Source organism: Staurois parvus, unplaced genomic scaffold (genome assembly GCF_062004578.1).
Source record: "Staurois parvus isolate SC_StPar_1 unplaced genomic scaffold, SC_StPar_1.0 ptg000175l, whole genome shotgun sequence".
In the NCBI taxonomy this organism is placed as follows: Eukaryota; Metazoa; Chordata; class Amphibia; order Anura; family Ranidae; genus Staurois; species Staurois parvus.
This window is the reverse complement of record NW_028317971.1, coordinates 14,340,569-14,367,764: the sequence shown is the minus strand read 5'-3', so window position 1 is coordinate 14,367,764 and position 27,196 is coordinate 14,340,569. Positions and strand designations below refer to the sequence as shown.

At 42.2% G+C, this 27,196-nt stretch overlaps 1 protein-coding gene across 1 annotated transcript in view; it reads left to right on the top strand.

Annotated features, from left to right (window-relative positions):
- The window catches only part of SND1 (staphylococcal nuclease and tudor domain containing 1), a 987,097-nt gene that overhangs the window by 221,936 nt on the left and 737,965 nt on the right, over positions 1-27,196 (top strand). Inside the window, exon 11 of the mRNA XM_089676965.1 lies at positions 22,933-23,022. Coding sequence (XP_089533091.1) covers positions 22,933-23,022 — 90 coding nt within the window. The remainder of the gene's footprint in view (positions 1-22,932; positions 23,023-27,196) is intronic.

Genomic DNA, 27,196 nt, shown 5'->3' with positions numbered 1-27,196 from the left:
GTTGAATACATTTGACCATTCGTGTTTTGTACATCTAGGCTTTAGTAAGTTAGTCAATGACGCCACACAGGATTAGATTAATTCTCTAGTTTTTATTTAAATAATGGAATGTAAAAGTTTTTATAGCTTTCAACTCCAGGTTCTGTTGCCAGTATTTGGGTACATGTATCAATTACAGAAGGCCACTTTATAAGCTGTAAGATTCTTGTTTAGCCAGACAGAACTGATTACCTTCAATTCCTAAAAGGCTTCCTGATGAAGCAGAAAATACCATAGCCAGATGGTGACTTAAAATAAGTATAAATTCATAAAGTAGAGGGAATTCCTAGCTGGTCCAGTCTTACAGTAAAACCATCTACAGTGAATGTTAGGGTTACTAGGCCCAGTAGTGTTCCAGCAGAACATGACAGGCCAGCGTGCACAGAATGCCTTATTGTAGCTTGAAATCCCTAAACACTGAACAGATAGAGGACAGATTGTCTGTACTGTGGACATATGGTTAACACCTTCCCACGTGGCTGAGAAGAAAGAGTTGCTTGGAGGACAGTCACCCCTCCTCACAACCCCTTTAATTTGTCTAGAGCTGTCAGTCATGCTCTGATATGTGGACATCTAGGGCAATGTGTGTCCCTCAGGCAGCCTGTGTACACTTTGTCATGAGCTGCATTCCTAAGGTCTCTAGTGACCTCTGAAGATAGAATATTCACTGCACGGCTAACATAATTCTGCCTCATATGCTTCATATGCTTTTGCAGGAGGCCTATAAGCTATTGGAGTTCTTTCTAAGCTCTCATATATCACAATATATAGATCTCTTTGGTTATTATCTAAGCTGGATAACCTTTCATGTAGCTAAAAAAAGAGAAAAAAGACCAATGTGTTAATTGTCAATTTGTCTGCATCCAAATGTTCCATGCTGTAAATTTTTCAAATTAAACACCACCTTTTTGACAAATGAATTTCTAAAGCTGGGAAGTAAATTAAGAAATTTTTGCAAAACATGTATACTTTACGTGCCCCCGGAAAACAGCTGTATTGTTGTTGTTTTTTTCTGTTGAATACCTGACCGGTTGCAGAGTTCTATGCAACGCTGTATTGAAAGTGTTTCAAATCAGTGTGTTGATGCTTGGGGGTGCTCTTACAGTGCAAACATCTGCTGCATCCCATGGCAACACGAGTTATGTAGGACCACCCATAGCTAAATATGGATGTGTTTAAGCAATTTAAGACATGACCATTGTCTCTAGTATTTAGTCCTTTAGCTGTACAGCTTTTGTATACAAAGCAACCAACCTACCAAAATGTTTTTCAGATTGATAATGCAAAGAATAAGTGCTTTCTTTACATTGTATATTGCTTAGCATGGCATTTATGTATTAAGGTATTGTTAACAGTGGAATGAGGAGATCATTGGTTGACCGCTTATGTTAATTTTCACAGACCAGAGGCTTTCACTTTTCAGAAGCTGTCTGATAAACCGATGGTCAGTCCTAAAAAAATCTGTACAAGTTTTGGCTGTAAGAATAAGCAAGATACTGTATTGTTTTGCTTTTTTTTTTTTATGAATGAGAGGGGATTTTTGTCCTGAACTTTTCCATTTTAAGTACTTTGTCAAACTGTGCCAGTCAGCAGGCTGTCAGTTTAATATCGGTATAGATGATCAGTATCAGAATAGCTCAAAAATAAGATCACCTCTTTTCTCTGCCAAATTGCTCAGGATATTGCACTTCAGCAGATTTTTTTTAGATGCTTTTCTGTTGGAGTAGGTGTGTTCTTTTCTATTTGTGATGCTGACTAAAATAAGATGGGGCAACCTTTTAGGCCTCATGCCCTCTAAACTCTCCTGCAACTATATGCTTCTAAGACTGTGTGCATGGACACATAGGCCAACACGCAGGAGAGTTTAGAGGCAGGAAAAAAAAACACCTGACACTCCTAGGAGCATCTGCCAAAACATTCTGTGTGCATGAGGTTTTCATGGTATACAATTGATCGCACAGAGCATTGAAGTATAAAAGAGTGATTGCTTTGACTAGTAATCTTAATATATATGGAACATCTACTTCCCAGTGTATGTTGGTTGAACTTCTTATGCAGCATACTTCTCCCTGCATGACCACTTGTGATTAAAGGATAATTTCACCTTTGGGAACATGTTACACCCATTTTTAGGATGAAACATTTAATGTTCTCAATCTTGCAACTGCTGCATGATTCTTGATACACCCCCGCCCTGCCCGCCCCTGCCCCCACCTGCCCACACGGTTGCGTTATTCATTTACAGTGTTCTGTGAATGAATGGACTACAAGTCCCGATACCCTTAGCTACCATAGGCTTGCGGTTCTCCATGAACTACCACAGCACTGCGAGCGCTGTAGTAGTTCATTGAGTCTTCCTGTCAGAAGTATCGGCTTTCTCTTACGGGATGTACGAAAAAGAAGATACACTGACAGTCTGCAGGAGACCTGCATGGCATCAACAGTCTGCTGATCGCTGGTGCAATGCTTTACAGGCTCCTACTACAAACGATAATAAATGAACATTTTTGTACCTGCAAAAAAAGTGCATTATTTTTAGTAGGAAGGTAAACTTATCCTTTAAAAGGTCATTTAAAATTCTGCCCACTTCTACATTCTGGCAATCCATGCTGATCAGATAATTCACCGCAGGTGTGGTGGATTAGTCTCCATCATGCAAGAATTTGTCCTTGGATGTCCATTTTTTTTGGGGGGGGGGGGGAATTAAAACCTTTGATTTCCAGAATAAAAGTTTAGAGTTTTCGCTCACTAGCAGATAGAGCTTCTAGAGATGTTATACCTCTGTTTAACACTTTATTAATGTAATACTGAACTACAGATATCTATAAGAAATACATGCAGTTACAGCTTTAATTTGAAAGACACTATCATGAAATAACTTTAGCTGAATATGATTTTTAATCTGCATATATTTAGCCTTTCCTGGTTCCTCTTTGCTCCCCTCTTCGTACTAATACTTTTAAATAAAATCTTTCTGATTTAATTACATAATCTGTTTTAGAGCCATTGATGCCATCCCTGATTCTGTGTTTTTCCTTGCAATTCGGGTAGATCATGGCTTCTGCGGGAGGCTAGCAGGGTACATGGCTTCCTAAAATATTACAAAACCCTGCTTCAGTGCTCCTTTCAAGAGCCCTCAGCCTGAAGCAGACAGTGGGATGGGTCTTGAAGTTATTCAAATATCAATTGAGTATTGTCTGTGATACTAATATCAAAATGCCTTGATGTATAGAAGTGGGTGTTCCACTTGTGATGAGCCTCCATGTTTCAAAGACCTGAAATCTAATAAATGAGAGGTTCGGGCCAGGGACAGTAAAGCGAGGTTATATATGTATAGTTTTTTCCTCTCCATTCAACCAGTGGCCAGTCTTGTGCTACAGGCACATTTGTTTAGAGGAGTGGACATCACAATGCCCGATGAGCTTAATGTTGTTCCTTAAAGTATAAACTTGTTTTAGTTCTTTATAATGTGGAGAAGGACTGCAAATCCTGTCAGGCTTATGTTCTGTGTCCTGCCAGGGAGATGTATCAGTCCTTTTTACTATTCTCCAATGAGAGCAAAAGTGAAAAAAAAAAATCCAAATTGTGGTTTGTCAACAGAACAGGAATAGAGGGGAAACCTTCCAATCAGGACACTAGTTCTGGTGACCCTGGTAATAACCAGGGATTCCCTTACTTTGAGGGACTTATACTTGCCTCTTATGACTGGGTCACGATCGGACTGGATAGCAGCTATGAATCTGCCTAGTACCATGTGCTGTCAATCAACAGCAAAGTGGATCTGATGGGAAACTAGTCTTTCTCTCAGGCTTTGTCCTCTCCTACTACAGAACTCCTCAGCCGTGTACTAACAGCTAAAGCCAATGGACACTATTCCGTACACCTACTACTGGACTTTTCAGCTGCCTTTGATACAGTTGACCACCTCCTCCTCAAACTTTACTCCCTTGGTCTCTGTGACTTTATGTTGGTTCTCATCCTCACTGCACCTTCAGTGTCACTCACATTTCTACTTTCTCCTCCCCTCTTCCTTTCTCTGTTGGGGATCCCTCAAGGTTCTCTTTCTCTCTGGTTCAGCTTATATTCTCCCATGTCTAACAATATAATTTCTATGCTGATGACACCTATATCTCTCTCTACCCTTCAGCTCATAACATTATTATTATTATTATTATTATTATAATACAGTATTTATAAAGCGCCAATAGTTCGCTCAGCGCTGTACATTATAAAGGGGGACAGAACATGTGACAGAACAATACCAATACAATGCAAAACATGAGGGGATCGAGGGCCCTGCTCTTTCAAGCTTACAATCTAGGAGGGAGGGGATGGTGGCACAGGAGGAGATAGCTGTGGGGGATGGAGTGGTAGGAAGAGTGGAGGAGGTCGGCAAGTTAGCAGGGGGCGGGGTAGGCTTCCCTGAAGAGATGGGTTTTCAGGGTGCGCCTAAAGGAGAGGAGAGTAGGTGATAATCTGATGGGTTGGGGCAGGGAGTTCCAGAGGATGGGTGACACCCTGGAGAAGTCCTGGAGGCGGGCATGGGAGGAGGAGACCAGGGAACTAGAGAGAAGGAGGTCTTGTGAGGAGCGGAGTGTGCGTGTTGGGCGGTACTTGGATATTAGGTCAGTGATGTAGTTTGGGGCAGTATGGTGGACAGCTTTGTACGTCAGCGTTAGGATTTTGAATTTGATCCGTTGCGCAATCGGAAGCCAGTGGAGGGATTGGCAGAGGGGGGTGGCGGAAACGGAGCGGTTGGAAAGGTGAATGAGTCTGGCAGCCGTATTCAGGATGGACTGAAGCGGGGATAGCCAGTGGCGAGGCAGGCCAGTGAGGAGGGAGTTGTAGTAGTCGAGTCGTGATATGATGAGGGAGTGGATGAGCTGTTTAGTGGTTTCTGGAGTTAGGAACGTGCGGATTTTGGCGATGTTGCGGAGGTGGAGTCTGCACGAGTTTGTTAAAGAGTGGACTTGGGGCTGGAAGGATAGGTTGGAGTCCAAAATGACACCAAGTACTCTGGCCTGCGGGGCGGGTTTGATGGTGGCGTTGTTGGACATGATGGAGAAGTCAATGGGGGGTGGTGTCTGGGCTGGAGGGAAGACAAGAAACTCGGTTTTGGAGAGGTTCAGTTTAAGGAAGTGGAGCGACATCCAGTCTGATATGTCGCTCAACAGGTGTGTGATTCGGGTGGAGACCGAGGGGGTGAGGTGGGGGGTTGAGAGATAGATTTGTGTGTCGTCGGCATAGAGGTGGTAGTTGAAGCCATGAGAGTGTATGAGTTGGCCAAGGGAGGAGGTGTAGATGGAGAAGAGAAGGGGCCCGAGGACAGAGCCTTGAGGGACCCCAACAGAGAGGGGGAGTGAGAGGGAGGTGGTGGCATTATAGGTAACGCTGAAAGAGCGTTGTGACAGGTAGGATGAGAGCCAGGAGAGAGCAGAATCTCTGAGGCCGAGGGAGTGTAGTTTTTTGAGGAGGAGGGGGTGGTCGACTGTGTCGAAGGCCGCAGAGAGGTCAAGGAGTAGGAGCACTGAATAGTGGCCATTAGCTTTGGCGGTTAGCAGGTCGTTGGAGAGTTTGAGTAAGGCAGTTTCGGTGGAGTGTAGGGGACGGAAGCCGGACTGTAGGGGATCGAGGAGGTTGTTGTCGTTGAGGTGAGAGCATAGGCGGGTGTAGACTAGGCGCTCGAGGAGTTTAGATGTAAATGGGAGCAGGGAGATGGGTCTGAGGTTGTTCGGGTCATTGGGGTCCAGGGAGGGCTTTTTAAGTATGGGGGTGATGTGTGCATGTTTCAGAGGGGAAGGGAAAGTGCCGGAGGAGAGGGAGAGATTGAAGATGTGGGTGAGGGAGCGTAGGATGGAGGGGGAGGGAGGTTGTAGGAGTTGTGAGGGGATAGGGTCAAGGGGGCAGGTGGTGAGGCGGGCATCAGAGAGGATCTGGGAGACTTCTTCGATGGTAGTAAGGTCAAAGGTGCGAAGTGTTGGGGGAGCTTCAGTATGAGGAATGTAGGGTGGGGTGGGAGAGGAGGTAAGAGCAGTGGTGGGGCCGTGGGAGAGGGGTGTAGAGGGGGTAGCTGAGTGAGGGGGAAGGGGGTTGGAGGGAGTTTGAGCAGCGACGAAGTCCCTGTGGGTTATGTCGAGGGGGAGGGGGGATGAGGGGGTAGCTGTGTGAGAGGGGACGGGTTGAGAAGGCGTGTGAGTTGCGGCAATGTCCTTGCGAATTGTGTCAATCTTGTTTTTGAAGTGATTGGCAATCTCAAGGGCAGTGAGTGAGGTGCTGGGTGGAGGTGGGGGTGGCGAGAGTAGAGAGTTGAAGGTGGAGAAGAGTCGGCGAGGATTGGAGGAGAGGGCCTTGATGAGGGTCAGGAAGTAGGCTTGTTTGGCAGTATGGAGGGAGGAGGTGTAGGTGTGGAAGGCAGATTTGTATCGGGTGAAGGCTTGTTGGGATTTGGTTTTGCGCCATAGTCGCTCCAGGGCACGACTGTGTCGTTTGAGGGTTTTGGTGTGATCAGTCTGCCAGGGCTGGAGTGGTCGGGGTCTGATGTTGCGTGTGGTTAAAGGCGCTAGTGAGTCAAGGGCTGTTGACAGCGCATTGTTGTAGGCGGTCATAGCCAAGTCGGGGCAGGACAGGGGGAGGTTGCGGTCATGGAGTTGATCAACTGCGGAGTGGAAGGAGGCAGGGTTAAGGTTGCGGAGGTTACGGCTGGTAGTAGTGTGACATTTGGAGGGGTAGGCATTGGAGGATGAGGCGATAGAGAAGGTAATCAGGTTGTGGTCAGAGAGAGGGAAGGGGGTGTTAGTGAGGTTGTGGGGAGCGCAGCGGTTGGAGAAGACAAGATCAAGGATATTACCGTCGGAGTGGGTGGTGGATTGTATGCACTGTGCAAGTGCAAAGGAGGAGGTTAAGTGGAGGAGACGGGCTGTGTCCGGGTTGTCGAGGTTGACAGGGATGTTGAAATCCCCAAGGATGATAGTGGGTAGCTCAGAGGAGAGGAAGAAGGGTAGCCAGGAGGAGAAGTCTTCCAGGAAGCGGGGTATGGATCCAGGAGGCCGGTATATCACAGCAATCTTTAGGGGGGTTGGGGAGAATAGTCGGACGCAGTGGGCCTCGAAGGAGGAGAAGGATAGGGAGGGGGGGTTTGGGAGGACTCGGAAGGTGCTCAGCGGTGACAGGAGCAGGCCAACCCCACCACCTTTACGACCGTTGGGCCTGGGTGAGTGGGTCCAGGTGAGACCGCCGTAGGAGAGTGCAGCAGGGGAGGTAGAGTCAGTGGGCTGGATCCAGGTTTCCGTAATCGCCAGGAGGTTGAGGGAGCGGGAAACAAAGAGGTCGTGGATGGCGGTAAGCTTGTTGCACACCGATCGGGCGTTCAGGAGTGCACATGAAAACGGGGGGGAGATTTTAGGGAGCAGGGGGACAGATACTAAGTTGCGGGGGTTGCGGCAGGACGTGGAGGCGGGAGGGTTTTGTGCGGGTGAGGGAGGTGGTGGAGGGCCAGGATTCGGGGAGATGTCCCCCGCGGTTATGAGGAGGAGAAGGGTGAGAAAGGTGGCATGGGAGCGGGATGTGCAGGAGCGTGAGACACTACTAGTGGAGGTGTTTGGGTCAGTGGGAGAGCGGAGTAATAGGAGGAGGTGGTAGGTGCCATAGAGGGGTGAGGGAAGCAGTGAGGGCACAATATACAAATGTTTGGGAGGAGCAGAGGGATATAGTGAATGGATTTTGGGAACAGAGGAGAGGAAAATGAGGAGGAGTGGAAGAGGCATTTTGGGGAGGTGATGAAAGCAATAGTAGGGAGATGATAGCAATGAGGGGTAGATGTACAATTTTTGGGGTGGAGCAGAGGGGTAAAGAAATGAGATTTGGGAACAGAGGATAGTAATATGAAGAGGAGAAGAGGGGTGTATTATATAAAAGGTACACGGAGTGGGACTCAGGTATGTAAAAGATATTTCCCAGGGTGTTTCCTTGCAGTCTGTCCAGCATGCAGTAGAGTTTCTTGCTGTTGTTGTGTTCCTGCTGCTTAAGTTCTCCTGCTTTAGTTCAACTGCTGTGTTTAACTGCTCTGCACTCATTCAAAGCCGCACTCCATCATAAGCAGCACCCCCATCAGAGACTGTGCCCCCCATCAGAGATCTCCCCCATGAGCTGAACTAAATTTATAGGGAGATGCTCAAATGAGCATTCAACTCCGCCCCAATTAGAAGCTGATAAGGCTCACATAAATAAGGGGGGATGTTTCTTAGGAACCAGGCCACAGTCATAAACCTGAGTGCGCCTAGAGGTGAGGACAAGTCAACAGATACACAGATATAATTACAACATTTGTTGAGAATTTAACAGGAGTCAATGCGTTTGTCTGGTTAAGAGTGGAGGTAGAAGATAAATGCAGTTACCCAGAGAAGAGCATCAGTCTTCTCACGCATCACTAACTTACTGACCAACATATCTGTCTGGATGTAACACCACTTCCTCAAGCTCAATCTATCCAAAACCAAGCTCTTAATATTTCCTCCCCCATGTAAGGGCACGTTGCGCCATTGATCTTGACAGAGAAGTCAGGGGAGCCCTTCCCCTGACTTCTCTGTCAAAATCAACGGCACAACCATCAACACTTCCCCACGTGGCAGGGTGCTGTAATCCTGGACTCAGAACTCTTTTTGGCCCTACATCCAATTGCTTTCCAAAGCTTGCCATCTCAACCTCCGCAACATCTCCAAAATATGCCCCTTCCTAAACCAATGACACCACACAAAGCTCCTAATTCACTCCCAGGTTATCTCTTGCCTTGGCTACTGCAAACTCCTCCTCATTGGCTTACCTTTACATAGGCTATCCCCCCTCCAATCAATTATGAAGGCTGCTGCCCGGCTCATCCGCCTTACCAACTGGTCAGTGTCTGCCACCCCTCGCTGCCAATCCATGCATTAGCAGCCACTTGCCCAACAATCAAATTCAAAATCATAACTTGCAAAGCCATCCACAACTCTGCCCCCAGCTACATCACTAACCTAGTCTCAAAATACTAACCCATTCACTCTTTGTCCCTCCTAAGATCACCTGCTTTCTATTTCCCTTGTCTCCTCCCATGCTCGCCTCCAGGACTTCTCCCAAGCCTCTCCCATCCTATGCAATTCCCTACCCAAATCTGTCTGACTAGCAACTACTCTGTTCACTTAGGCGATCCCTGAAAACTATTTTTCAGAGAGGCCTGTCCTGCCTCCACCTAAGAGAACATGTGTTTTCTCCATCAGCTCATCCCCCACAGTAGTTACCTTTTTGTATCACTTGACCCTCTCCTTTTAGAATGTAAGCATGGTCCTCTCATTCCTCCTGTATTGAATTGTATTGTAACTGTACTGTTTGCCCTCACATTGTAAAGTGTTGCACAAGCTGTTGGCGCTATATAAACCCTGTATAATAATAATGTGCCAGTCAGCATGACAGGGGCAGTGGCCAAGAAGGGAGCTCACTGAGGAGTGTCCAGTGGCAGGGTCCAACAGTTTCATGTACCTGTCTGATCGATACATGAATTGGTCACAAGCACTGGCAATTTCAGTGTGGCAGCCTGACAGAATTCTAAAGTGCATCTGAATTTCCCTGCTGTGTCTGCTCTAAAACTTGCCATCTACAACTATGACCTTCTAGGTTTCAGGATTCCATAAACCTATGGATAATTGATTTGTACATCTGTGGATAAACAATATGTGCAACATTGATCTAATCTGAGCAAAGTTCTAAATTCACATTTTGCATGTCTTAGGTTTCAGCACATTATAAAGAGTTCCTAGCTGCATGGAAACAATACATCTGCCTTTCTGTAGAGGCAGCTACATGGAGAAGCTTTAGATGGACATATTTGTCCTGCACTTTTGGGCGGATTGTTTGGAAGCCTGAAAAGCATTGACTTGATTATGAAGAGTTAATTCATGCATTCACTCCTCTCTTCCAGAGCATATCAGACATTTGCAGACTGAAGCAGAATGTGCACCTTGTATTAAAAAATAGGCCATGATGAGCTGCTTTGTCTGCAGTTCTTTTTCCCTGTAGCCCAGGTTCATGCCAGGCAGTCTGTGTAGGGGGATGCTACTGCTTTTGAAAGGTAATACAAGAAATGTGAGCCAGTGACTTAACTGGATGGACGCGAGTGTTACAGTTCCTATGCAAATTTGAATATGATGGGAAGTAAACACTATTGGAAACATGTTTGTTCTTAAACACATTCAGAACATGCTATAGAGGTGCATTGTGGGGATTACTGCGCACCATGCTGGAATAGATGCCAGATCACTTCCACAGTGTTAACCTGTTATATTAATAGTTAATGGCATAGTTCACCTTTACCAAAAACTGCCTATGCAGATTATGGAGGTCTGTAGATGAGATCAAGCTTTGCAGCCATGTCCAAAATTCAATAATGCCCTTGCTTTAGGTGTAGGCCATTTATGTACCTCATGAATCCAGACCTGAAAACCAGGACATTGCTAAGAGAAGGCCAGCTATTACTGTCTACCTTTACTATCAGAGAAGTGAGCTCTTTCTCTGTTCAAACCTCCTCACATGAGCTTTCTCTCTCCTGATGCAGTAGTTCAGAGCTTAGTGTTTTTAGAGCTCATTCCTCCCTTATCTTGGGCACTTTTTTGGTAAAGGGGAACTAACCCTTTTAATTTATTAAAAGCCTAAACCTTTTTGTTCTACCTAGGATAGGGAATGGCTAAAATGTATGTAAACTCGAACAGTGAATTTCTCTTATTTGATAATATTTAGTCTGTTAATATACAGGTTGTTTTTTTTAAATGTTCCCTTTTTCATCTGTTCCATAAGTGCCAAAAAAAACAAAACTGTTGATCCTGCCAGAGATCTTGTGAACTGATAACTTCCTGTCAACTTTGTCTTTGCTGCACCATAATCGGTTGGCACTCTTCCCAGTTCTGTGTACTACAGTACACCTTCACACTGTTGAGGCTCGTTTACACTTTCTTCGACTTTCACATATTAATGCGCCTACTGCTTCAACATGCTTTTTGATGATTTTGATTCTTTGGTGATGCATTTTTTGAAGCTTGGCAAATGCACGGTGTGTTGATTTTCTATTTATTTTAAAGGGCCCGGCTCAGTAGTACCCAGACTCTGCAGATCCCCGGCTCATTAGTAACCCCATTCAACAGATTTCCAGATCATTAGTACCCTCATTTAACAGATCCCCAGCTTATTAGTACCCTCGTTCAGCAGATCCCCTACTCAGTAGTACCCCCAGCTCTATTGATCCTCTTGTGTGTAGATCCTCCTCCTTTCCAATCCCTGCTCACCCCCGCTATATTGCTCCCATGCTGCACACCGCATGACATCTAGTTTCTCATGCTTTGGTCCCCCAGCTCTGCTGATCCTGCTGCTCAGTCCTTCCTCTCTCTGGTCCCTGCTCACTTTCCGCTCAGTTCTCTCTGGTACCTTCTCTGTAACATTCCCATGTTGCAGACCACATGTGCTGTCTATTTGCTCAGTTCGGACCCTGCTCACCTTCCTGCTGCTCCATGCCGCACACCAGCAGCAATGTCTGCACCAGACACTCCCAGAATATATACATATGAATTGGAAGCGACTTATTTGTTTCCCATTGCATTCTGGTATATCTCATACCTGCAATACCTCCAAAGCAAAGCTAACTCTCAATAAAAGTCTCTCAAATGCTTTAGGTGCTGCCATCATTTTAAGCTTCAGTGCGAAAATGTTCTCACAGATCGCTTTCTCACTAGGTTTCCCAATTACTTGATTTTCCATATTAATGGAATCCACTAGAGAGACTGATACAATAATTGGGCTTTCTAATGGCTTCAACAGTTTAATACTGCTGGGAATTTGTCAGCATATCTCATAAGAGTCCTTGAGAGATGAGGTTTTTTTTTTTTTGCTTTGTCATTTCTTAGACATGATGAGCCTAACCCTCTTATTGGTGACAGTGGTTAAACAAACAATGCTTTCCTTATTGAGTCACAAAGAGAATTCTGGTAAATCAGAAAATACAGGCTTCACGCAGGGCAAGTGATTAGGTCAAGATAGGTATAGGTATAAACACTATAGGAAACAAAGTAGGGAAGAATGAATAATAGTAAAAGTGCAAAAATATGTTGAGTTATAGAATTCTACTCAGTGCTGGTTTTGTTTACATGTGAGAAAGCAGCAGAATTTTGCACCAGAGATGCCTCATGATAGTGACCAAGTGTTAGAAGTTGATTATATTCTGACTAGAATACAAAATTTTTATGTGCGGTTCCTACAGTTGCAAGAAAAAGTATGTGAACCCCTTGGGATTACGTGGAGTTTTGCATGAATTGGGCATAAAATGTGCTCTGAATGTTATCTAAGTCACAACAATAGAATACAGTCTGCTGAACATAATACTACACAAACATTAGATGTTGCCATGGTTTAATTGCACGTAACATGTAAACATTCACAGTGCAGGGAGGAAAAAGTATGTGAACCTTTGGACTTAATAACTGGTTGACCCTCCTTTGGCAGCAATAACCTCAACCAAACATTTCCTGTAGTTGCAGATCAGACCTGCACAACGATCTGGAGTAATTTTGGACCACTCCTTCACAAAACTGTTTCAGTGTAGCAATATTCTTGGGATGTCTGGTGTGAATCGCTCTCCTAAGGTCATGCCACAGCATTTCAATCGGGTTGAGCTCAGGACTGTGACTGGGCCACTCCAGAAGGCGTATTCTGTGCTGTTGCAGCCATTGTTTTGTTGAATTACTTGTATGCTTTGGGTCATTATCCTGTTGCATCACCCATCCTCTGTGGAGCTTCAGTTGGCGGACAGATGGTCGTACGTTTTCCTGCAAAATGTCTTGATAAACTCTGGAATTCATTTTCCCGTCAATGACAACAATCCGTCCAGGCCCTGAGGCAGCAAAGCAGCCCCAAACCATGATGCTCCCTCCGCCATGTTTTACAGTGGGGATGAGGTTTTGATGTTGGTGTGCTGTGCCTTTTTTTTCTCCACACATAGTGTTGTGTGTTCTTCCCAAACAACTCAATCTTGGTTTCATCTGTCCACAGTATATTTTGCCAGTAGTGCTGTGGAACATCCAGGTGCTCTTTTGCAAACTTCAAACGTGCTGCAATATTCTTTTTGGACAGCAATGGCTTCCTCCATGGTGTCCTCCCATGTACTCCATTCTTGTTTAATGTTTTCCTTATTGTAGATGTGTCAACAAAAATGTTAGCATGTGCCAGAGATTTCTGTAGGTCTTTAGCTGACACTCCGGGATTCTTCTTTACCTCAGGCAGCATTCTGCGCTGTGCTCTTGCAGTCATTTTTACAGGACGACCACGCCTAGGGAGAGTAGCAACAGTGCTAAACTTTCTCCATTTGTAGACAGTCTGTCTTACCGTGGACACATGAACATCAAGGCTTTTGGACATACTTTTGTAACCCTTTCCAGCTTCATGCAAGTCAACAATTCTTGATCGTAGGTCTTCTGAGAGCTCTTTTCTGCGAGGCATGGTTCACATCAGACAGTGCTTCTTGAAACCAGTAAACCCAAAACAGGTGTGTGTTTTTTAAGGGCAGGACAGCTGTCAACAACACATCCAATATCATGACACTGATTGGAGTCAAGGTTGGCTCACTCCTGGCTCCAATTAGCTCTGGGAGAAGTCATTAAGCTAGGGCCTCACATACTTTTTCCTCCCTGCACTGTGAATGTTTACATGTTATGTGCAATTAAACCATGGCAACATCTAATGTTTGTGTAGTATTATGTTCAGCAGACTGTGTTCTTCTATTGTTGTGACTTAGATGACGTTCAGAGCACATTTTATGCCCAATTCATGCAAAACTCCACGTAATCCCAAGGGGTTCACATACTTTTTCTTGCAACTGTATCTTAAATAGTCTAGTGCTCTGAATATCATAATTTGTCAAGTTGTGAAAATGTAAGCTTTATTTAAGGTGTTAAAAGCAAGACACATGTTAACATTATGTTTGCAAGTATACTACCCCTAACACAAATACCGTAATGATGGCTCCTAGAGGAACATGTGTGATCATTCCTGCTTTAACCACAAGGCATATTTACTAGAAAATGCCAGCATTTTTTTCCTGTGTTTTCCCCTAGCAAAGTTTGAAGAGTCATTAGCTTTAACAAAGGGATACAGACAAGAACTGAAGTGGCTTTAAGGGCTCACTGAGCTCATAACTGGTACAGCAGTTTAGTGCTGCCATATGTATGCTTCACTCATTATGCCTAAGATAATTATGCAGATGGAGAACATATGAATACACTGTTCACATAGAACATGTAGGAAACCGATTAGGTGGTAGAAGAAAAAACGGTAACTAATACATTACGTTTCAGTGTTCTTTTATAAATAGCAATCATGTTGTAACCTTCTTACAACAACAAAAGTGAATGGAAATGCACCTAAATAGTTTGCAATCTCAACTGTAGAATAACCACTTCCAATATAAAAATTGTTACTAAAGGATCTTTCTTAACTTTTTTCATATCTAATGTATGTAGAAGTGGCTAAACGTTAAGATTTTAATATCCTGGTTTAGTGTGTTTTTTCATTGCTGCTTATTTATATTGGTAAAATGAGCAGAACTTGACTTTCCCTCATACCCTGCTTGGAGGATTAAAGTTTATCTTAAGGCAACTTTTTTTTTTTTTGTTCTGAACAGAGCGAAGAGAAGGATTAGAACACCTGTCAGGTTTTTGTTGCGGTTTGTGCCCCCAGTAGGGAGAGTTCTCTTTCTACTTGTGTGTTTGGTTATCCCCAAGAGTGAAAGTGAGAAAATCACAAGTTTTGCCTTGTCACCAGAACAGGAACAGAGATCTGTTCTGGTCACCCTGGTGACAACTAATGATTCCTTCATTTCGGGGGAATTTCCTCTCACTTTCTGGATTTTGCTGTGGGAAGGGAATGGAAATTAAAGTGGCCTTTTAAAAAAATAATGTAAAAGTAATGTAATTAGGAGAGTATATAGGTTACTAACCACAAAACCTCTAGGCCCCTTTCACATGGATGTTCCATTTTTTTAAATTATCCGTTCAGTCTTTTTTTTTTGTTACCAAGAAAAAAACTGATCAGTCCAGATCAGGTTTTCATCATTTTATGTCCGTTTTTCAACGGAAGAAAAATGGGGTTGTCTTCTGTTTAAAAAAAAACCCCAAAAACAAATGTTAACAGATGCGGACATTAACTGATGTAAACAGATGATCGCACGTTTACATCCGCTAGTCAATACAAATACATGGGTTTCCAGTTTTCATCTGTAAACGGACAGATGAAAAATGGATATACGGAACGCCCATGTGAAAGGGGCCCTATCGGTCACATTTTTTCCAACAAAAAACGGATCAGTTCACATCAGTTTTAAATCAGTTTCTGTCCGTTTTTTTGTCTGCTCTACGTCTGTTCCGTTTTTTAACAGAAGAAAAATAAGGTTTTCTTCCAATTAAAAAACGGATGTTAATGGATGTGGAAATTAATAAATGTAAACAGATGATCATCCATTTACATCCACTAGTCCATACAAATACATGGGTGTCTAGTTTTCATCCATAAACAGACAGATGAAAAACGGACATACAGAACGCCTATGTGAAAGGGGCCCTATCCCGATTGCAATATCCCTAAAGTATTTTGACATTTTTCACAAGACTTATGAGCAAATAAAAAGACAAACCTTGACTTCAGTTCACTCAGAGCAGTAAAGGCTTTCTTTTGAGTCCAGCCTAGCTTGTAGTGAATTCCAAAAAAAATCGCAAAAACCAGTACTCCTCTAATCCTTACAAAGCCCAATCTGACCCTGTGACACTGCTTCCACTTCTTAGAGAATTGCATATCCTTGGGCAATAATACTTTACTTTTTTTTGTTATAAGTTTTTGTATTTTTTTTTTTTTTTACTTTTTTTTCCCTATAGTATAGATCCATGTTTGTCCCAAGCATGTTTGGAAACTACTTACGGTTACTGTTGACTGACGAGCTCCCTCTGCTGGAAGTCTGTTTCAGGCATCAACTACCCTTTCAGTCAAATACTAAGATTAGTTTTTCCTCCAGTTAGAGACCATGTCCCTGTTTTGTTGATCCTGGTTTCATATTGAAAATACTTCTATGCTCCTGAACCTTATTCACCCCTTCATGTATGTAACATTTTCAATCATGTCTACCCTTTCCCTTCTTTCCTCCAGACTGTGCATATTAAGTTCTTGAAGTCTCTCCTGATATGTTTTATCCTTCAAACCTTTCACCAGTTTTGTTTCCTGTCTCTGGACTCATTCTCTTATCAATATCTTTTTGTAAGTGAGGTCTCCAGAACTGGACACAGTATTCTAAATGAGGTCTAACTAATGTTCTTTATATGGGGATCAGGACCTCCTTCCTCCTGGTGACCCATCTAGTATACTATCTGAAATATGATTGCAAAATGGGCAAACAGAGTGGCCAGGCTGTGGGAAAAAGACAAATTGGGGACGAATGTGGCTGGTGCTGACCTCTTCTGAAAATACTGGTTACTTGGCTGTTAAAATGAGTTTTCTGAACTGTTAGAAGCCAGTTATTCTGAACATATATGCAGATTAGGAGTATAGACTTTCCTGATCTGCATGCTTGTTCTGTATCAGCATCTTGAGGTTCTATTCGTACTATGGAGGTGCGTCAGAGCTTTTTTTTTTTTTTGTGTGCGTTTCTGCATGTTGCAGGCAGGAGCTTCGTTAATGCAGGTGATCGTACCAGTACATATGCTGCTCCGACAGTGCAGGCAGTTGCACGCCCTGTGATCGCTGTCTCTCGGAAATCTGTGAGAAATAGGAAAGCTGTGGCAGCTTCTTGTGAGTGATTTTAGTGTCTGTTGCACAGTGTATCAAACAAGTGAAGCCAGCTCACGGTGTCCTATTGCCTTGGGGCCCCATGAGTTGTCAGTCCGCCCCTGCCCTGGTCACTAGTCCCAGTGTAATGTGAATAAAGCTGTGCAGCCAGCAGTCTGCCTGTTGCAGTGTAACCTGTTGCACCTGTTCCAGTTTTACAAGTGCAGCCAGCAACAGTATACCTTTTTGCTAGTGACACCAGTGAGCATCACCAGACCAGTGCCGCCAGCCAGTGTCTGTCATACCAGTGTCTGTGATGCCAGACCAGTTTACGCCAGCAACAGTGTTCCTGATCGGCACACTAGTGCCATTGTCAACAGAGCCAGTAATACTGTTCTGATCACTAGTCCCGCTAGCAGAGCCATTCAAGCCAGCAACCGTTGTCTGAGAACCACCATACCAGTGCAGTAGCACCAGAAACAATGTTCTAAATGTCGTGCTCAAAAAAATAGTTCACAAGTGAGGAGGCCTTTTATGTTTTAAACATAGCAGAGCTCCTCCCTGTTGCACTCCTCTCACTGTCAAAAGCGGATTCAGAATATGAATCTGTGGAGAGCAACAGTTCAATAACAGTGCAGTACATCCATATGACATTAGTGGGGTGTTTATCAGCTATGAAGGATTAGGGCCTATACTAATTTCCCAGAGGCACTTTCAAATTCTTTATGGCTACCTTCTAACTAAGCAGAACCTATCATTCCCCCATTTACACTGAAAATGTATTCAATTGTGGACGAGTGTTATCTGTTTGCCCAACAGTACATCACCTGTAATTCCGATTTCTGTTTTATGCCCATCTGTTTCAGTGGAAACCCATCAGTTTCACAATTAATATAAAAATCTTTCTAGGCTTTACCCTAAATATGAGAATCACAAAAGATGCTGCCCTTTTGGTCCACACTCCACATTCACTATATGCCATTGTATTCCTTTGCTTTGACCAGGGCACACTATAAAATAATTGGTGTCACCATACTTGAGTAGCAGAATGTGTTTAGGGATGTAAATATGCCTATACCATGTATTTGAAATCTCTTATTAATTGACAACTTTGTGTAATGGAGAAAAATTGTGGCAAAAAAATTACATTTTCGAAAGACACCTTATGTCTCTTAAAAAAAAATGCGTTGGAATGTTTGCGTTCAAAATGTGGCTATTTGGCTTCCACAAATGTAGAAGGTAGTCAGGGAAACTAGGTTATCCTTGAATGTTTGGGCCTCTTTGAGATTAGGCTAAGAAAAACTAATTTGTGGTATTTCCATGCTTCAAAGGCATAGCAGAATGTGTTTTGGTGTGTAATTGTAAGTAAGCTATTGACAACTTTTTATGTATATGTGTGTAATATATATATATATATATTATATATGCAGCACAGTGGCTAAATGGTTCGCACTTCCGCCTGGCAGTGTAGGGTCGTTGGTTCGAATCCCAGCCACGGCACCTCCTGCCTGGAGTTTGCATGTTCTCCCTGTGCCTGCGTGGGTTTCCTCCGGGTACTCTTGTTTCCTCCCACACTCCAAAGACATGCTGGTAGGTTAATTGGATCCTGTCTAAATTGGCCCTGATATGTGTATTTATGAATGTAAGTTTGAAACCGTAGAGTGTACGCCCCTTGAGGGTTAGGGACTGATGTGAATGTACAATATATATGTAAAGTGCTGTGTAAATTGATGGTGCTATATAAGTATCTGTAATAATAAATACTAGAAAAGCTACAATTTCTGGGGAAATTGTGTGAAGTGTTCTTGGCTCCACCAGTAGTCTACAACTGGAGTGGGCGGAGTAACTGGGTGGAGTGGCTTGAGTAACTAGCTTTTGTCACTCTGCTGCCTGCTCACACACCTGTGTTCCTATGGCAACTCGCTCTACAGCAAGGGCAGAGAAGAGCGGTTAAAAACAAACTGCTCCAACTTGCTCACTTCACTGGCGGTTGCCATCTTCAAACGGTTGTAGTTTAAAAATTATAAATCCTACACCGAAGAGCTTTATATTGTGAGAACCACAAGACCCAGACCTACATTTTGATGTATAGTATGTCTCTGAAATATTAAAAATGAAGGCACAGTTTTAGTTTAGATATTGCCCTTCATATTTGAGGTGGCTAGAGTGGAGCTTCAATGAATGTCAATGGACGGCGTGAGTTGCAAACAAATGGTCATATTGTGAAAACTATCAGGACTATGTCTTAGCCGTGGACATTTTTAGTGGCAGCAGGGATAGCTGAACATTTTGATATACGATTTGTGTAGGTGGGCTTGAAAATGAGGGAGGGATGGCAGTTTAGAAATCATGTCCTGATTTTTCAGCTCCCACTCTAGCTTTTGTCAGCTCCCACTCTAGTTTTGAACATTCCGCCATTCATTCCTATGGGACCAATTTCACCACAAAAACGCCGATATTCCGTGAACCATTCGGTGAAACGTTCCACAAAGTAATAGCACACTAATCGGGAACAATCCGCACGTTTTGGTATATTACTGTCTATGTAGTGTAAAAACTGTGGGAGGAGTTAGGGTGGTAAATTTGGCTATAATAAGAATATGTGAGATAACAGTAAGTGGTGCAAGAACACTTAAATATACACACACACAGTATGTCACAGAAGTGAGTACACCCGTCATGTTTTGGTAAATATTTTATTTTATCATTTCATGTGACAACACTGAAGAAATGACACTTTGCTACAATGTAAAGTAGTGAGTGTACACCTTGTAGAACAGTGTAAATTTGCTGTCCCCTCAAAATAACTCAACACGCAGCCATTAATATCTAAGTGAAAATGTCCAACTTGGGCCCAAAGTGTCAATATTGTGTGGCCACCATTATTTTCCATCACTGCCTTAACCCTCTTGGGCATGGAGTTCACTGGAGCTTCACAGGTTGCCACTGGAGTCCTCTTCCACTCCTCCATGACGACATCACGGAGCTGGTGGATGTCAGAGACCTTACGCTCCTCCACTTTCCATTTGAGGATGCCCGACAGATGCTCAATAGGGTTTAGGTCTGGAGACGTGCTTGGCAAGGCCATCACCTTTTCCCTCAGCTTCTTTAGCAAGGCAGTGGTCGTCTTTGAGGTATCTTTGGGGTTGTTATGTTGGAATACTGCCCTGCGGCCCTGTCTCCGAAGGGAGGGGATCATGTTCTGCTTCAGTATGTCATAGTACATGTTGGCATTCATGGTTCCCTCAATGAACTGTAGCTGCCCAGTGTCGGCAGCACTCATGCAGCCCCAGACCATGACACTCCCACCAACATTTTGAGGGGACAGCAAATTTATACTGTTATACAACATGTACACTCACTACTTTACATTGTAGCAAAGTGTCATGTCTTCAGCCTTCAGTGTTGTCACATGAAAAGATATAATAAAATTTTAACAAAAATGTGAGGGTTTACGCACTTCTGTGAGATACTGTGTATGTGTGTGTGTATATATTTATCCTAATTTTTCCAAAGAATTTTGGGAAACAATTGTGTCATCAAAAAAACTCACCATGCCTCTTATAAATACCTCAGATGGCCTACTTTTCAAAAAGGGGTCGGGGGGAGGGGTGTATTTGTACTGATCTTTCATTTATGGTCTCAACACATGATAGGCAGTCAGAACATCATAGTTGATTGATCTTTAAATATATATTCCACATCTTGTAGACTATATAACTTTCATGCAGACTAAATATACACCTATTTTCACCAAAGAAATGTAGCAGAATTCATTTTGGTCTACATTTATGAAGAGCGATTATTTGTTTGCAAGGTTTTATAACCGAAACGAGGGAAAGTGGCCTGGACTGGAAGAAGGTGTCCAGTCCAGTCTTCAAGTGGGTAAAAATAGTGCAGCACAAATGGGCATGATACTGTGGCACCATGCATTTTGGCAAAATTGCTTGTGTTCGTAGGTGCGTGGAGGTGTCAATAAGAATTAATAGCAATGCTAAGTGTCTGAAAAAGAGCAGCACGTTTTTTGTGTTGCAGGAAAGCGCACAATTTTGTACGTGTGCATGGAGCCTAAAAGTACTGGGACCATGCACAAGCAGGCAGATAGCATTTCCAGAAGGTTAACAGTGGTAGCGTCTGTTATTCGATATAGATTTCTTTTGTCTATAGTGCTGTTTATTCATCCTTTGCTTCAAGTGGCAAAGATTAATCATCTCCATTATTCCTCTGTAAAAGTGTGAAAATACAAGCTATTTAGCATTAATTAAATTTCATGCATATTTCTTTTGTGAGGAAATAGACATGTTTCAGCTGCAGCTGAAACTTTTTTTCTGAAATGCTTTGGCACCAGAACAAACTGTCAAATTGAGTTCTTTTAGAGGCAGACTAAAAGAAATTGGATCGAAAATCGAACCTTCTCATGCTGCTTATGTCCTCCCTGTTAATGGCTCTGATCCAACGTGTAGTGCTCTTTGTGATTTAATTTTTTACTCTGTTCAAACTGTTTTTGGTGTTTTTGTTTTTTTGTGTTTTTTTGTTTTTTTTTGGGGAAAAAGAAATGTCATGCAGGCCTTGGTTTCTCTGTTTTTAAGCTAATGATTCTTTTTTTTTTTTTTTTTTTTTTTTAAATCACACTAATTTCTGAAAATATACCATGTATTAAAGCACTGACAAAAAGATAAACTTAGATTCCAGAAAATGTCATGTTGAAATTGCTCTGAATTAAAGCTGAAGTGTATCCATAAGTTTGATGCAGAGGTTAATGACTATGGATCCTCTGTGATGCTCCAGTGAAAAAGCTCTTGATGAGGACTGGCCCCTTCCTCCTTCATCCTCTATTGAGTAACATTCTTTCAGCGCATTCACTGCCTCTAAAATCATGAGTTAGGGTCCTTTCACATGGGGTAGACCCGTTTTAGCAGATCCGTTTGTTCAGTGGGGGATCTCTGATCCCCGCTGAGCAAGCGGATGACATCTCCTGTGTTTGCAGAGCAGACACCGAGAAGCTCACTCTCCTCAATGGGCGGTCGGATGAAGATGGACCACCTGTCCGCTTTCATCCGATCTGATAGACGGAAGGGGAATTGGATCCCCATTCGTCCCTTCTTATTGGATCGGATGTCGGTCGGTGTAGACTGACACATGTCCGTCTATACCCACTGCTCCATAGAGGAGAATAGATGTTCTGATCGGGTCCGCCTGAAAAACGGGCAGATCCAATCGAGACGTTTGTGTGAAAGATCCCTTACTGGATTTTTTCTTCCCTTATTCACAGATCGTGTTACAGGCAGTGAAAATAAGACAATGTTTCTTACTGGAAAGGGGGTGGGTCCTCCTTGGAAACCTATTCAGCAGCTTCATAGAAGACCTGAAACTATTAAAGTGGAACTAAACCCTCAAATACTCACCTCCACCTTTAGCAATGCAGCAGTTACATCCCTTACTAGCCACTGTAATATTCTCCCAAGTTATTTCTAGGTGTCGGGTTTGCTGTTATGTGAATGACATCATCCTGCACATGTGCATGGTAGCTGGTCATTCTGCCATAGCTGGAGCTGCATATGCACAATTCAGTGTGCATTCAGTAGACAGCAAGCAGGTAGGTAAGTGTTATTGCATGAGAGGCATTGCATGTCTCTTCTGCAGTAAAAAGCTGCCTGCTTGCTGATTAATACTTAAGCTTAGTTCCACTTTAACCCCCGCAGCGCTGGAAGCTCAGACCGGAAAATGGAGAATCCTTGCAGTGAAGATGTCTACAGTATCCAGCTTGCTTGCACAATGTCATTATGCACAAGTTACATCACTCACTAAAGTTGTTGAGAATTTTTTGTGGTTAAACTTCAGCTTTAAATTTCTTTGAATGAAATTTACATGTTGGCACTTATGTTAATATTAGTGTTTGCCTTGACCTTGCCTAGGGTGTCAGGTGTGTGGTGGATTAGTAACATTTCAACACTAGGCTTTTGGACATTCACCCACAATATTTGTTGTAAGAGATTGTCATCTGTCACAACATGAATTGTTCATTCTGTGTACTGTAAACCTGCACACCTACATTTACTTCTTATATTCCCACAGGACAAGAACAAGAAACTCCGTCCCCTATACGACATTCCCTATATGTTTGAGGCCAGGGAATTTCTGCGCAAAAAGCTCGTTGGCAAGAAGGTATGAACAATATGGTGTTAATTTCCATTTTAGATCTTTTCTGCCTTGGGATACAAACCTGATAATACACTTCCAGTGAAAAGCTGTGCTATAGGTTAGTCTCATTCGGAAAGCTTGCATTTTAGTAAGCAGAACCTATAATGGCATTAAAGTTTGAATTTCTAAGGTGGAGACAAATATTACTAATAAGCAGCTTTTAAATGGACTTTAAGCAAATGTCATGCATAGAGGTAAAGTTTCCACTTTCAGATGCTTAACCACTTCCAGACCGGACACTTTTACCCCCTTCCTGACCAGGGCAATTTTCAGCTTTTAGCGCTATCACAATTTGAATGACAATTGTGCGGTCATGCAACACTGTACCCAAATGAATTTTTTACCATTTTTTGGAGACAGATAGCGCTTTATTTTGGTGGTATTTATTCACCACTGGGATTTGTATTTTTTTTTGCTATGTAAATGAAATGTCCAAAAATTTTGAAAAAAAGTGTTTTTTTAATAAAATTTTGCAAACAAATAATAATTCATCATAAATCTTAGCCAAAATTTATTCCGTTATCTTTTTAGTAAAAAAAAAAAAATCCAAATTAGTTTATAAGCAAAAATTATAATTTTTAAACATTTTTTTTTACATTTTTATTTTATTTTTTTATATTTTTTATTTTTTATTTTTTTTTTTTTTACATACTGTCACCCTAGCAGTACAGTGTCACCATGGTGACACTGTACTACTTGTGAGGGGTGATGAAGATTTTTTTTTTTTTTTTTACACTGATTGCTTTTACACCCATATAGGATGTAAAAGCAATCATTTCTCTTTCTCTCTGTGTGCATTCCTGCACTCATTGAGAAGAACTGAGTGAGCTGTGATTGGTCACAGCTTGTCACATGGTACAAGGCTTTTGTGAATAGCCTTGTACCATGTGACCTCTGTGATCATTCACAGATTTCACACATAGTAAGCAATGATGTCAGAAGTGACATCTTGCTTACTACTTTGCATGTGATCACTGATTGGCCAATCAGTGATCACATGATCGGGACCTCGTACAGAGGTCCCGTCCGACGATCGGTGTTTCACTGTGTCCGGAGGACACAGCGGGCACCGGATCGCGGTGCTGCGCGCTACCAGGGAGCGCACACAAGCAGGGTGCGGGGAGGCCGTTTATAGACGGCCACCCGACCCTGCAGTGCCACCGTCCGGCCGTTTATATACAGCGGCCGGACGGGAGGTGGTTAAACACTCCTTGTCATAGCTGTATTGGCCTTGGGACCTTTTTTTTTTTTTTTTTTTTAAGCTTAGAACAAGTTTTTGCATCCTTGCACAGTTCTATGCGAATGCAAATCTGATTTGAATATGGTCACATGCAGGTCAGAATGAAGTCAACTGAAGGTAAAATGAACCCCATTGAAACTCTAAATTTAATTTGAACAGTATCACTTTCGAAAATAATAAATTGCAACTATAAAGCTCTCTGCCACTAAGATCGGCAGGCAAAGTTTGTTTTTCCATCCTCTGTCATGTTTTTAGTAGCTGTTGACCCCAACAGTAGATATAATATAATTATTTCTATTCTTCCTGTAGCAAGGTGACTGCAGTGTTCATTGTGTTCACCCCTAGGTAGACATATAGTTTTAAATCATCTTTAAAGCAGAACTTCCCTGCATCTTAGCACCACAAAGCAAAAATACAATTTGATTCATTTTTATTATTCATAGCAAACTTATCATTCGTCCATGTCTCCATGCTTTATTTGTTGAGAAATCACTTTGAAAAACACTCCATAGCATTTCTGGCCATGGCCATATTGAGTAAGGGTTAGATCATTCATGTAGCATTTACTTCCTGGAATCCATCTGCCCTTAGCTCAGGTGTGCTTAACTGAGAAAATCCAACAAACTGGGATGTATGACATTTGCGTAGTACTTGCAGGAAGTAGCTGAACAAATGTAAAAAAAAAAAAGCAGTAAGACAACAGCGTATGTAAGGGCAAATTTTGGTTTTGGATAGTTGAATTGGACCCTATGCCAATTTTTTATTGCAGACTCTATCCCTGCTGGGCAGATTCACCCCTCTATTTGTCTTGGAGACAGAAAGAGTAACTCATATTTGAATTGCAATAAGAGGAAATATTCCAACATAGACACATGTTCTGGTGACAACTTTGACAGGAATTTTACTAATTTGTAGCAGATTTCTTCTTGCTTTTAGTTTTTTCTACTACACAGAGTAAGATGTAGTCTCCCCAGCATGACACAGAACAAAAAATAAATTTTTAGGGTTTAAAAAAATATCAGCATAGGTATAAATCTTAAGAGATGGAGCTTATGCTCTGGTTTATAATCACTTTTTAAATGAACCCAAAATAAAGATGGTTGTAGAAAGATGGAGAGCCAGAACCAACTGAATTATATTAAACTGCTGCTAAATTTACCAAATATGCTTCTTTGGTGAATCTGTTAAGGCAGTCAGTGCAGCCTTTAATAACATCGTGATTTAAAGTGTTTATAATGATTATTTGGTTAAAGTGTCTCTCTGGTCAAAATATAAAATCATATATTAATTTTCATATTGTATCCAGTTTTTATCCTAGTTATCTTCTTAAATCTTAAAGTTTTATGACTAGCTTTGTGAAGGTCGCCATGCACTGTGTCTGTGGGAAGGCACTGCTGTCATATTTCACAGAGCCTGTCCTTCTGAACTATAGATGGCCTTGAGAATAGAAATTTCAGAAATTGGAGTCAGTACAGGAATCACTGCTTGCATGTACCATATTGTCCTTCAAAACTGAATGTAAACAGCAGAGAAGCTGCAAAGCATGCAGGAAATCCAGAAAGTTGATGAGACTGTTGGCCGACAAGCAGAACTGAAAATTGGAAGAGAATTGTCACATAAACTTATAGTGGATTCTCAAAAGTAACCATTTGCTATTATAATTCTGATATAAAATGAAAACAGCAGTCTGGCTCTCTTGTGGTCCATGCTCCAGTGAACACTGCCTTAAACATTTCTCTCACTTCCTGAGAGATGTTGATTCAGCTTTCAGGGGGAGAATTGAAGAGCTTGGCTGCTGCTTGTGTGAGAGCAGTAATCTCTTAGGGGTCATATACACTTGCAGCACAGACTGCTGCTGTTTTGAAAAGCAATCTGCTTTGGATGCTTTTCAGATGTGTTTGAAAGGTGGCAAGGAGGAGATATATTGTCTTTTCATTGCCTTTATTAACCCCTAAATACCATACTACCATGACGTAGCCGCATCCCTTGCTGTCTTGTAAAAATCAGCCCTATTTTTTTTATGATGTAAGGGCAGAGGAGATATCTAGAGTCTAATAGACCCCAGATTTCTCAAACAAGAATACCTGTCGATGCCTACTGTAGTTACAGGGGATATTTACATTCCCTGTGATAGCAACAAAAGTGTTTAAAAAAAAAAAAAAAAAAAAAAAAAGCACCCTCACTCCCCCACAGTGGTTGCACCATGCTTTTGAGTTATTGCTGCGAACATCAGATCGAGGGCAGTAATTCTAGCACTAGACTTCCTGTGTAAATATAAATTGGTGACCTGTAAAGGCTTTTAAAGCAATGTCTATCGATATTAAAAATGTATGTACTTTGTTGCCATTGCATGTGCAATTTTAAAGAATGTCATGTTTGATAAAATATAAAAGATGGTACACCAAGTAAATAGATACCAAACAATTGGGCAATATATTGTGGTTTTGTGCATTAAGTGTATTTTTCCCAAAAGATTTGCATTTCAAAAATCGATACACAAATACTGTGTGACGTAAAAAGTTTAAACACATACCATTTTACTCTCTAGGTCCTCTGTTTTTAAAAAAAATATAATATTTGGGGGTTTAAAGTAATTTTCTAGCAAAAAAACAAACAAACCCGTTTTTTCATGTGAATAAAAAGTGTCAGAAAAGGCTTGGTCTTCAAGAAGAGCATGTGTGACATAAGCTTCTAATGTTGGCCCTGAAATGCCAGGTTAGTAGAAGCAACCCCTCCAAATGACCCCTTTTTGGAAAGTAGACACTCCATGGTACTTGCTAAGAGGCATGGTGAGTATTTTGCAGATCTCATTTGTTGCCACTTTTTTCTCTTTCTTTTTCAAAACCCTGTGACAAAAATATCTGTAAAATACTCACCATGCCTCTTATCAAATTCCTT